Genomic DNA, 13,134 nt, shown 5'->3' on the forward strand with positions numbered 1-13,134 from the left:
TGATTTAAGGCCCAAGGGGTTCAGTGCTTTTATATAAACATACCTCCCAACTTTTGAAGAACTGAAAGAGGGACAAAATGAGCGGCGCGCGCCGTGGCAAATTTAGCCCCACCCACTTTTGTGTTGACTCCGCCCACTCGTTAATTTTTCATGTGCCCGCACACAGTATAATCCTCCTACAGTCACCCGTAAATTATATGTCCCCCTCTATCTCTCCCCCAGTTTCATATACACCCTTCATCTGCCCCCAGTTTCATGTCCCTCTTCCATCTCTGCCCCCAGATTCATGTCCCTCCATCACTGCCCACAGATTCATGTCCTCTCCATCTCTGCCCCCAGATTCATGTCCCTCCATCTCTGCCCCCAGATTCATGTCCCTCCATCTCTGCCCCCAGATTCATGTCCCTCCATCTCTGCCCCCAGATTCATGTCCTCTCCATCTCTGCCCCCAGATTCCTGTCCCTCCATCTCTGCCCCCAGATTCATGTCCCCCATCTCTGCCCCCAGATTCATGTCCCTCCATCTCTGCCCTCAGATTCATGTCCCCCCCATCTCTGCCCCCAGATTCATGTCCCCACATCTCTGCCCCCAGATTCATGTCCCACATCTCTGCCCCCAGATTCATGTCCCTCCATCTCTGCCCCCAGATTCATGTCCCTCCATCTCTGCCCCCAAATTCATGTCCTCTCCTTCTCTGCCCCCAGATTCATGTCCCCCATCTCTGCCCCAATGTCATGCCGTCCTCTCCTTCATCTGCCCCCAGATTCACGTTCCACCTCCACATTAAACTTACCTTCTCCTCCGCTCCCTCGCCGCCTCTCTCGCTGACACATGCGGCTGAAGGAAGGAGCTGACACAGGTCAGCTCCTCGCTTCGCCGCTGCCCGCCTCTCTCCCTGACACACGCGGCTGAAGCTGCTCGCGTGCTCGCTTCGCCGCTGCGTCTCTCTCTCTCGCTGACACATGCGGCTGAAGCGAGGAGCTGACCTGTGTCAGTTCCTCGCTTCGCTGCTGCCGCCGGCTCCTGGCTTGTACATCGCGTCTACAAGCCAGGAGCCGGAGGCAGCAGCGAAGCGAGGAGCTGACACAGGTCAGCTCCTCGCTTCAGCCGCATGTGTCAGCAAGAGAGAGACGCAGCGGCGAAGCGAGCACGCGAGCAGCTTCAGCCGCGTGTGTCAGGGAGAGAGGCGGGCAGCGGCGAAGCGAGGAGCTGACCTGTGTCAGCTCCTTCCTTCAGCCGCATGTGTGTTCAACTCAGATCTGCGTCCTCTGGACGCAGATCTGAGTTGAAATCGGGACATACCTCCCTCCAACTGGGACCGCGGGACATGTCACCCAAATCGGGACTGTCCCGCAGAAATCGGGACGGTTGGGAGGTGATATAAATGAAACAAACACGATCACAAACAAGCAAAACAATTTTAAAAATAGAAGGAGCAAAGACTGGAGAACCTTATACTTAGAGTCCTTTTGTTTCCAGTAAGCTCAGAGGAGAAATATGGCCGACACCCAGCTTGTTTGCTGGCTTCCACAGTGTGAATATGTTTCCAATATAGTCACAGTCTCTTGTAAAGTGAAACTCCTAGTTTGTGCTACTCACCCTGCCAGAGTACCCCCCTCCTCCTACTCCATGAGGTGGGGATGAGCTAATTTATTGTCAATTGGGAAAGTCAGAGCATGAATTATTCTATCTCCACTTTGGAAAATAAACTCAGAGGCCAGCAGGGACCCAGCAAGTGACATATGAGACTCAATTCTTGACATACATCATCAAAGTCCCAGTAGGACAAGAGAAAAGTAGTGGTGTTTGAAGGAAAGCAAGAAGGGGCACACAACAGTCCGCACTGCACTAAGGGCTGCGTTACACAGCCAGATATTGGTGCCATAAGGTGATGCATGTCAATAATCTGCATCTTTTAATCTGCATAAAGGATGAATTCAGCCAACCATTTGCTTGTTGGTCAGCTGATTGACAACACTATTAGATAGGGCAATTAATGGCAATGAGCGCTCATTGCCAATAACTACCCTGAATATTGGCCCATGCAATAGGGCCTTTAGTGTGCAATGATTATCTTCCCGTCATCTTCCTGACCTCCTGCAAACCCCGGCATGTCATTGGTCTCCTGCTGAACCTCGACTTTGTAGGAGATCTGTGGGCAGCCTGAGACTGCATGGGGGCATTCCTAATAATATAACAGCCCCCTATTCATATGTCACTGACCTATAGTAGAGGTAAATATCCGATCACTACGGGCCCACCGCTGGACCCGTATGTTCACTAGAACACTGATGTCAAGCACATTGCTCCATCTAACAGTGTGGCAGTCAAGCAAAATCCATGTCCCTATGTCTATGGAGCTGATGGAGAGAGTAGAGTAGAGGGCTCAAGCAGTAGACATTAATGGCCAGTATTAACAGGTTTGTCTTAAGGTTGAGATTCCCCAGAAGCAGATGATGTATGGAGGAGTCGGCAGTCGGTACCACACTTTCACCCAACACTTTGAAAAAGAGTTTATCTGCATGCATATAGCAGTATGATTGTCTCATTCACACTAGACATAAATGCTGAAGCTATTAGACATAAATAAATACCTGTAAGGTATATATACATTAATTTACTCCTCTTTGATGTAAAGGAAAACTGTACCTCTATCGCCACCTCCTGGAAGGTAGCTCCCTAAAAGTCAATGTCCAACTCTTAAAGGGGTCTTTCAACATGATTAAGGATATAAGCCAAAACAAAAAATCTCTTCCAAAAAAAACACAAAACCATAGACGTAGACTACATGTGCGCTACTTCAGGAATTATCCTACTATAAAACAATAAAATTTCAAATTTCAATACAAAAATACAGTTTGCAGTTTTGCAATATGTGCTTTTTATCAAACTTTACAAAAATGAGTTTGTTCATTTGGTAGCAAATGAGAAGAGGAAGAAGGAATCATCAACTGATCACAGTTACTCTGAATCCTGAGCCGAGCTGCATAGGGTATTAGTGGAAATATAGCCTAATTCACACTCATGTCTTCACCCTATTCAAATGACTAAATAATATCTGAAAGGAAGTGCCAGTAAAACCTAGGAACTGCACCGTATAACCCTCAAAGTATAACCTGCCACAAAGCAGTTGTGATGGATTGCTTGCAGGCTGCAGATAAAACCAGTACGAGAGACAATGGGGTGATTTATGAAGAATGGAAAATGTAATGCCAATCTCCATATCCCTTGCACCAGAGGAGCAAACCAGAAAAAAGCTGCAAATTTTGCACAAAAAGTTGTACATTTTTTGTGTCTTGTACTCAGGATGACTGGTGTACAAGACATAATAAATCTGCGCCATTGTTCCATAGTGGCTCTGTCATAACTAATGAAGGGTATTAGCGTCTGTCACTGACAAAGCCTGGACAGTTTTTGTCACCATGTCAATGAGTTCATTTCTATTTGTTCTATTTGCATTATTATTTTTATGTTTTTTAAAAATTGGTCCTATATTCATTATTCTACATAATTTAGTTATATGGTTTACACATCAGATCCATTTTTTTTTATATCCTTAGATTTTCAATTGCACATTATTAGATGTATTTATACTGTAGGTAAGGGTAGGTTCACATCTGTGCCCGGGTCTCCGCTTTAGCCAATCCAGCCGGTTTCCATCTTCTGCCCCGAGAAACTGGACAGGGGACGGAAACCCGGCAGTCAGTTTTCAAACCCATTCTTTGTGTCCGGCTAAAAAAAACCAAACAATTTTGCCACGAAGAGGCAGAAGACGCACATGGGTGGTCACTTTGTTAACCCATTCAAATGAATGGATTTGAAAACTAACCGCCGGGTTTCAGTCCCCTGTCCAGTTTCTCGGGGCAGAAAACGGAAATCTACCAGATTGGCTAAAGCGGAGACCGGGCGCAGGTGTGAACCCGCCCTAAGTATGTTATGTGTGTGTGTGTGGTTTTTTTTTTATTACTTGAGCTGTGTGCAGGTATGTTATAACGGGTATTACCTACGTCCTGTCATATATACCATTATATTTATTTGTTTTTGTACAGTTTCTGTTGCAATCTCCCCTTCACATGTTTGTGCTGTTGATGAGGCCGGTTATAGTTTATTCTCCTCTTCTATAGGTCTGTTTTGTGATGATTTTTTTTTTAAATAATATTTTTAGTCTAATATGATTTATCAATAAATTTTGTATGTTTTTTTTTAATTTTTGTGTACTTCAATTCTGTTTTTGGTTTGTGTTTAGTACTTTACATGTTGGCTTCTTATTCATAGTGGTCGAGGTGCCTGTAGATTGTATTAGAAAGTGTCACCAGAACTCTTTGCGTCTAGTGTTGAGAAGTGATCACAATAAAAACCATATGAAGCTAAAGACAAATGTTGCGTTTTTGTTGCATATTTCATTGGAAGTTTTTGATCCAAAGCCAAAAGAATGGAATAAAAGAATAGAATTATTTTAAGTAAGGGGAAAAAAACCTTGTCCTTCCTGCTCCATCCACTCCTGGTATTGGCAGGAAAAAAAAATGCAACAAAAATGCAATGTGTTTCTTCAGCCTAATACAAGTTTGTAATGTGCCGATCTCTCTAATGTGCAGGCTTTATTAACATACCAATAGAAATATGTCTCTTTCAACTATACTATCAAATTCAACCAGGGATAGGGAGAGGGTATGACTATATGGGAAGAGTAATGGAAATAAGCATTCTATACATTTCCATCAGCATCAATGCTATTTTGCGCTAAACAAGCATCTAAGCCTTTTTTGAAGCCAGGGTAAGCTATTCCTTAGATTCACTGTCCCTTACAATGAAGAACTGTCTTTTGAGGAGATTTTACATGGAACAGCTTTTCCCCATATTTATTGTATGCCATTTACAGTATTTTACAAAAGGGCTGGGAGAGCTACAGTTCATTGAGGGAACCATGAATGCCAACATGTATTGTGACATACGGATTCCCTCCCTTCGGAAACTGGGCCACAGGGCAGTATTCTAAAATGGTAGTGACCCCAAACACCTCCAAGATGACCACTGCCATGCAAAAGAAACTGAGGGTAAAGGTGTTGGAAGGGCCAAGCATATCTCCAAACCTAAACCCTATTGAGCATTTGCGTTATCCTCGAACAGAAGATGGAGGAATGAAAGTTTTCTAACATCCACCAGTTCTGTGATGTCATCATGGAAGAGGATTCCAGCTGCAACCTGTGATACTCTAGTGAACTCCATACCCAAGACAGTTAAGGCAGTGCTGGAAAATAATGGCGGCCACACAAAATATTGATACTTGAGGCACAATTTGTACTCACTTTTGTTGGTTTAGACATTAATGGCTTTGTGGTGAGTGATTTTGATGGCACTACAAATTTACACTGCAAGGGCCCATTCACACTACGGATACGCTGCCTGATTCTGAACGTTAAAACACGTTCAGAATCAGCGCGTATAAAGCAGATTCCATTCATTTCAATGGGAGCCGGCATACAAGCGCTCCCCATAGAAATGAATGGGCTGCTTTTTTCTCTACGAGCGTTCCCATTGAAGTGAATGGGAAGCGCTCGCGTGTACGGCTCACTCGCCTCATTCATTTAAGCTGAGGCCTCATGTTGCGGAAAAGTTGTTTTTTTGTTGCAGATTTTGCCAAGATGGCTTCAATTGGAATGAGAAATAGTAGGGAGGATAGGTGCTTCCTATATAAGTGCACTCCAAAATTTGGCTCAAGAATGCAGCAAAGTTTGTAATAAAAAATGCAGCTTTTCTGCAATGTGGGGTCCCAGCCTTAATCTCTTTTTTTAATGAGGTCCTCCTTGCCCCTTATCATTTCTGTGGCCCTCCATTGAACCTTTTCCAACTCTAGGACATCCTTTGTATGAACTGGGCACAGAATTGAACTGCATATTCCAGAAGAGGCTGCACCTATGGTCTATATAGTGTTAATATTTAGAGATGAGCGAACAGTGTTCTATCGAACACATGTTCGATCGGATATCAGGGTGTTCGCCATGTTCGAATCGAATCGAACACCACGTGGTAAAGTGCGCCAAAATTCGATTCCCCTCCCACCTTCCCTGGCGCCTTTTTTGCACCAATAACAGCGCAGGGGAGGTGGGACAGGAACTACGACACTGGGGGCATTGAAAAAAATTGGAAAAAGTCATTGGCTGCCGAAATCAGGTGACCTCCATTTTAGACGAATAGTGGATTTCAAATCCGGGTCATATGAGAATGTGAACTTTGTGACTATGAGACAGGGATAGCTGTACAGGCAGGGATAGCTAGGGATAACCTTTATTTAGGGGGGAATGTTATTAAAAATAACTTTTTGGGGCTCTATCGGGTGTGTAATTGTGATTTTTGTGAGATAAACTTTTTCCCATAGGGATGCATTGGCCAGCGCTGATTGGCCGAATTCCGTACTCTGGCCAATCAGTGCTGGCCAATGCATTCTATTAGCTTGATGAAGCAGAGTGTGCACAAGGGTTCAAGCGCACCCTCGGCTCTGATGTAGCAGAGCCGAGGCTGCACAAGGGTTCAAGCGCACCCTCGGCTCTGATGTAGGAGAGCCGAGGGTGCACTTGAACCCTTGTGCACCCTCAGCTCTGCTACATCAGAGCCGAGGGTGCGCTTGAACCCTTGTGCACACTCTGCTTCATCAAGCTAATAGAATGCATTGGCCAGCGCTGATTGGCCAATGTATTCTATTAGCCTGATGAAGTAGAGCTGAATGTGTGTGCTAAGCACACACATTCAGCTCTACTTCATCGGGCTAATAGAATGCATTGGCCAGCGCTGATTGGCCAGAGTACGGAACTCGACCAATCAGCGCTGGCTCTGCTGGAGGAGGCGGAGTCTAAGATCGCTCCACACCAGTCTCCATTCAGGTCCGACCTTAGACTCCGCCTCCTCCGGCAGAGCCAGCGCTGATTGGCCGAAGGCTGGCCAATGCATTCCTATGCGAATGCAGAGACTTAGCAGTGCTGAGTCAGTTTTGCTCAACTACACATCTGATGCACACTCGGCACTGCTACATCAGATGTAGCAATCTGATGTAGCAGAGCCGAGGGTGCACTAGAACCCCTGTGCAAACTCAGTTCACGCTAATAGAATGCATTGGCCAGCGCTGATTGGCCAATGCATTCTATTAGCCCGATGAAGTAGAGCTGAATGTGTGTGCTAAGCACACACATTCAGCACTGCTTCATCAAGCCAATACAATGCATTAGCCAGTGCTGATTGGCCAGAGTACGGAATTCGGCCAATCAGCGCTGGCTCTGCTGGAGGAGGCGGAGTCTAAGGTCGCTCCACACCAGTCTCCATTCAGGTCCGACCTTAGACTCCGCCTCCTCCGGCAGAGCCAGCGCTGATTGGCCGAAGGCTGGCCAATGCATTCCTATGCGAATGCATACTTAGCAGTGCTGAGTCAGTTTTGCTCAACTACACATCTGATGCACACTCGGCACTGCTACATCAGATGTAGCAATCTGATGTAGCAGAGCCGAGGGTGCACTAGAACCCCTGTGCAAACTCAGTTCACGCTAATAGAATGCATTGGCCAGCGCTGATTGGCCAATGCATTCTATTAGCCCGATGAAGTAGAGCTGAATGTGTGTGCTAAGCACACACATTCAGCACTGCTTCATCAAGCCAATACAATGCATTAGCCAGTGCTGATTGGCCAGAGTACGGAATTCGGCCAATCAGCGCTGGCTCTGCTGGAGGAGGCGGAGTCTAAGGTCGGACCTGAATGGAGACTGGTGTGGAGCGATCTTAGACTCCGCCTCCTCCAGCAGAGCCAGCGCTGATTGGTCGAGTTCCGTACTCTGGCCAATCAGCGCTGGCCAATGCATTCTATTAGCCCGATGAAGTAGAGCTGAATGTGTGTGCTTAGCACACACATTCAGCTCTACTTCATCAGGCTAATAGAATACATTGGCCAATCAGCGCTGGCCAATGCATTCTATTAGCTTGATGAAGCAGAGTGTGCACAAGGGTTCAAGCGCACCCTCGGCTCTGATGTAGCAGAGCCGAGGCTGCACAAGGGTTCAAGCGCACCCTCGGCTCTGATGTAGCAGAGCTGAGGGTGCACAAGGGTTCAAGTGCACCCTCGGCTCTCCTACATCAGAGCCGAGGGTGCGCTTGAACCCTTGTGCAGCCTCGGCTCTGCTACATCAGAGCCGAGGGTGCGCTTGAACCCTTGTGCACACTCTGCTTCATCAAGCTAATAGAATGCATTGGCCAGCACTGATTGGCCAGAGTACGGAATTCGGCCAATCAGCGCTGGCCAATGCATTCTATTAGCCCGATGAAGTAGAGCTGAATGTGTGTGCTAAGCACACACATTCAGCACTGCTTCATCACGCCAATACAATGCATTAGCCAGTGCTGATTGGCCAGAGTACGGAATTCGGCCAATCAGCGCTGGCTCTGCTGGAGGAGGCGGAGTCTAAGATCGCTCCACACCAGTCTCCATTCAGGTCCGACCTTAGACTCCGCCTCCTCCAGCAGAGCCAGCGCTGATTGGTCGAGTTCCGTACTCTGGCCAATCAGCGCTGGCCAATGCATTCTATTAGCCCGATGAAGTAGAGCTGAATGTGTGTGCTTAGCACACACATTCAGCTCTACTTCATCGGGCTAATAGAATGCATTGGCCAGCGCTGATTGGCCGAATTCCGTACTCTGGCCAATCAGCACTGGCTAATGCATTGTATTGGCTTGATGAAGCAGTGCTGAATGTGTGTGCTTAGCACACACATTCAGCTCTACTTCATCGGGCTAATAGAATGCATTGGCCAATCAGCGCTGGCCAATGCATTCTATTAGCGTGAACTGAGTTTGCACAGGGGTTCTAGTGCACCCTCGGCTCTGCTACATCAGATTGCTACATCTGATGTAGCAGTGCCGAGTGTGCATCAGATGTGTAGTTGAGCAAAACTGACTCAGCACTGCTAAGTCTGCATTCGCATAGGAATGCATTGGCCAGCCTTCGGCCAATCAGCGCTGGCTCTGCCGGAGGAGGCGGAGTCTAAGGTCGGACCTGAATGGAGACTGGTGTGGAGCGACCTTAGACTCCGCCTCCTCCAGCAGAGCCAGCGCTGATTGGCCGAATTCCGTACTCTGGCCAATCAGCACTGGCTAATGCATTGTATTGGCTTGATGAAGCAGTGCTGAATGTGTGTGCTTAGCACACACATTCAGCTCTACTTCATCGGGCTAATAGAATGCATTGGCCAGCGCTGATTGGCCGAATTCCGTACTCTGGCCAATCAGCACTGGCTAATGCATTGTATTGGCTTGATGAAGCAGTGCTGAATGTGTGTGCTTAGCACACACATTCAGCTCTACTTCATCGGGCTAATAGAATGCATTGGCCAATCAGCGCTGGCCAATGCATTCTATTAGCGTGAACTGAGTTTGCACAGGGGTTCTAGTGCACCCTCGGCTCTGCTACATCAGATTGCTACATCTGATGTAGCAGTGCCGAGTGTGCATCAGATGTGTAGTTGAGCAAAACTGACTCAGCACTGCTAAGTCTGCATTCGCATAGGAATGCATTGGCCAGCCTTCGGCCAATCAGCGCTGGCTCTGCCGGAGGAGGCGGAGTCTAAGGTCGGACCTGAATGGAGACTGGTGTGGAGCTATCTTAGACTCCGCCTCCTCCAGCAGAGCCAGCGCTGATTGGTCGAGTTCCGTACTCTGGCCAATCAGCACTGGCCAATGCATTTCTATGGGGAAAAGTTAGCTTGCGAAAATCGCAAACTGACAGGGATTTCCATGAAATAAAGTGACTTTTATGCCCCCAGACATGCTTCCCCTGCTGTCCCAGTGTCATTCCAGGGTGTTGGTATCATTTCCTGGGGTGTCATAGTGGACTTGGTGACCCTCCAGACACGAATTTGGGTTTCCCCCTTAACGAGTTTATGTTCCCCATAGACTATAATGGGGTTCGAAACCCATTCGAACACTCGAACAGTGAGCGGCTGTTCGAATCGAATTTCGAACCTCGAACATTTTAGTGTTCGCTCATCTCTATTAATATTATATTTCTGTCCCATGAGTCCATACCTTTTTACATGTCAATATCTGGCCTTAGAAGCAGCAGGACATATGTTGCATGGCGATTATTTTTACCCAGATGCATAACTTTACATACATTTATCCAATAGTTGGGCTGACTTCTTTAAGTATCCGTGGGTGTAATCCATCTGGATCTGGAGTCCCACTCAAATGTAATTTTTTTAGCTTGGCTTGGACCATTGCTATGTTTATCCTTTTTAGTATATTGGTTGATGTATTATCAGCATTGGTGACATCAACTACTGCCTGTTCTTTTGTATACACAGAACTAAAGAAACCATTTGGTAGCTATACTTTTTCTGGCTCCCCGGTGATCAACTATCCATTACCATTATTTACAGGACCTACCTTGTTTTCTTTGCATTTATATATTTAAAGATTTTTTTAGGTGTTAGTTTTGCTTCCTTTAGCCAACTGTTGTAGCTGATTTTATTTCATTTTTACAAATTTTTCAGAGTTATATTTTTAAATGCAATTTTTTTACTGTTTATCACCCTTTTTTAGCTGTAAGCCATGAAGGTTTTCACTTTCGCCGTGGACTTTTAATTGGGATAGGTGATAAATGTCTTATTGCTCACGGCCCCAAATCACTAGAACAGGATCCACTGCCCCTTGTTCCACTTCCCTGCACAACTCCAATGAGGTAGACTTTGAATGGAGCAGCGGCCCGACATAAGCAAATGAAACTACAATAATAGTAGTATTTGCAGACAGATGAGCAGAGTGCTCGACTGTTTCTATCAATCCCATAGACATTCAACTGTGCAACAATGCACAAGGGGAAAAAAAACAATGCTACATCCAAGGACCTTCTCACTAAGGAGGAATGTGGTGCTCAAGACCCCTATTCTGATGATTGATAGGGGTTCCAGCAGAAACATAGTACAAGTTTAGAATAATGTGCATGGTAGTGCTAGAGTTTTACAGAACAACCTCTATCCATATTTGGCAATCGGATGTCAGAGTACATGTGACTCACCCCCATGTAAGATGGATTTGCTATTTGTGGGAATCCCAATGTGATCAAACAAAGCGTTTCATAAAGATCAACTGCAAATAAGTTTTCCATTTCTAATATACATGTTTCCTACTACATACTGTATATGGACTGTTTAAGGCTATGGTTACACAACACCATGTTAAACAAGAGCTTGAAAAGGTTGTGCCATTACAGACATCTATTCTCTTTCCACAGGTTCAAGGCCAAGTGTCAGATCACTGGGAGACCCCCAGCAATCAGGAGAACAGGGGTTCTAATGTCCCCCCCCCATTCAGCTTTCTTGTGCCAGTGAAGTGTGTTGTCTAATGACGTGCCAATATGCTTGCCTGGCCAGCACTCCATTTCCTTCAATGGGGCTGTCAGAGATTGCAGTTTTGGCAGCCCACTGGAGTGAATAGAGTGCCAGCCACATACTGACACTTCCTTCACAAGGAGACTTTCATCCCTCATTCTCCTGACATTTATTTCCTATCCTGTGCATACGGGATATATTGTATTGTCACAGCCCCTTTAAAGGGAGTGTCCAGTTTCAGCAAATAAATGTCATTATTTGCATAATAAAATGTTATTGTATTTTCTAATATACTTTGTGTATGAAATCACACAGGTGTACAGTTCGTTACAAGACAGAACTCTGATTTCTATTCTATAAGTGTAAGGATGAGTTCACACTGAAAAAAAATGAAGAGGAATTTTAGGCAAACATGTCTGTTTTCCTCTGCATTTTCCACCCCCAAATCCTGCTTCTATCCCCCCGTTCACATTTGCGTTTGGTAATCCGTTCGAGGAGTCCACATGAGACCCTCCGAATGAAATACTGAACGCATTTGCAAGTGCTGTGCAGTAAAAGCACACAGATCCCCATAGACTATAATGAAGTCTGTGTGCTTGCCGCGAGATCTCCGCAGGGAAAGTGCGGAGAGGATAGTACTTCACAATCTACTTTCCTCTCCGCATGACTCGAGCGGAGATCTCATGGCAAGCACACAGACCCCATTATAGTCTATGGGGTCCATGTGCTTTTACTGCACAGCGCATGCAAATGCGTTTGGTAGTCTCTTCGGGGGGTCCCTATGCAGATACCCTGAACGGATTACCAAAAGAAGATGTCAACGTGGGCTATCTCTGCCTCCCATTTAAAATAATCAAGGTGGACTCCGCCTCAAAATCAGCAGCAGAATTTGCCATGTGAATGGGGCCCTAATGAGCCGCGCACCTGTATATTCATCACATGACATGACCATGGTCTGGAAGCAGACACTGAATCAGAGCAAGCAAAGATCTAGATTCTTATAGAAAGTCCAAACCTATCTTATGTGCTATGTTGATCTGTTATTCTCTGTTATCAGCTATTTCTGGCTAGTGAGAAGCTAAATGTAGGTGTTCATCACGTTACATATAGAAAAATATCTGACCCCCATGGTCACTACTTGCCTCACACATCTTCAGTAACATTAACATCCAAAAACAATTTTCGAAGATTTGCAGATTTATATTCATGCTACTTAGATGACTGTACAATTCAGTAGATTTACAGGGAATCTCTTACCTGAGCCGCCTGCGACTCCTGAAAGCCTGTAAAAATTAGGAACAAAAGAAGACTGTACTGTAATCCAGAGGTCATAGTGACAAGATGCAACCAGACTGGGGACTAATGAAAACCACAGAGAGCTTCTTCTCTTCTTTTCTCCCGTGAACTTTCCTCTAGCAGACGTCTTCAATGCACACCCAAATTTTTGTATGAGGCAGCATGACCACTGGTGTTACAAGATCAAAACTGCATGGTAAGGAGTAGCAAGCCCCAGTGGGTGTGCAAGCTTGTGAGTGTGCAAGCCTCTTACTGCTACCAGACGCTTTCTGTTGACACCTAAGCTGCTGCTTGTACCTTACGGAGTCTTTCTTTAGCCCTCCCACATTTTTCTCAGCAAAATTGAAAGGTGGAGAAAGGACGCCTTATGGAAAAAGTGCTCAGGATCTGACAACGCCAGAGCAAGTTACTACGTCTCATTAAGCCTGACAAAACTTGGAATTCTTGCATGTGAAAAGACAGGATGTTTTAATTC

The 13,134-nt window shown here is 45.8% G+C and overlaps 1 protein-coding gene across 1 annotated transcript in view; it reads right to left on the reverse strand.

Annotated features, from left to right (window-relative positions):
- The window catches only part of FBLN7 (fibulin 7), an 88,509-nt gene extending 75,599 nt beyond the window's left edge, over positions 1 to 12,910 (reverse strand). Inside the window, exon 1 of the mRNA XM_075267714.1 lies at positions 12,621 to 12,910. Coding sequence (XP_075123815.1) covers positions 12,621 to 12,695 — 75 coding nt within the window. The 5' untranslated portion in view covers positions 12,696 to 12,910. The remainder of the gene's footprint in view (positions 1 to 12,620) is intronic.
- Positions 12,911 to 13,134: the final 224 nt, after the last annotated feature.

Source organism: Leptodactylus fuscus, chromosome 3, assembly GCF_031893055.1.
Source record: "Leptodactylus fuscus isolate aLepFus1 chromosome 3, aLepFus1.hap2, whole genome shotgun sequence".
NCBI lineage: Eukaryota > Metazoa > Chordata > Amphibia > Anura > Leptodactylidae > Leptodactylus > Leptodactylus fuscus.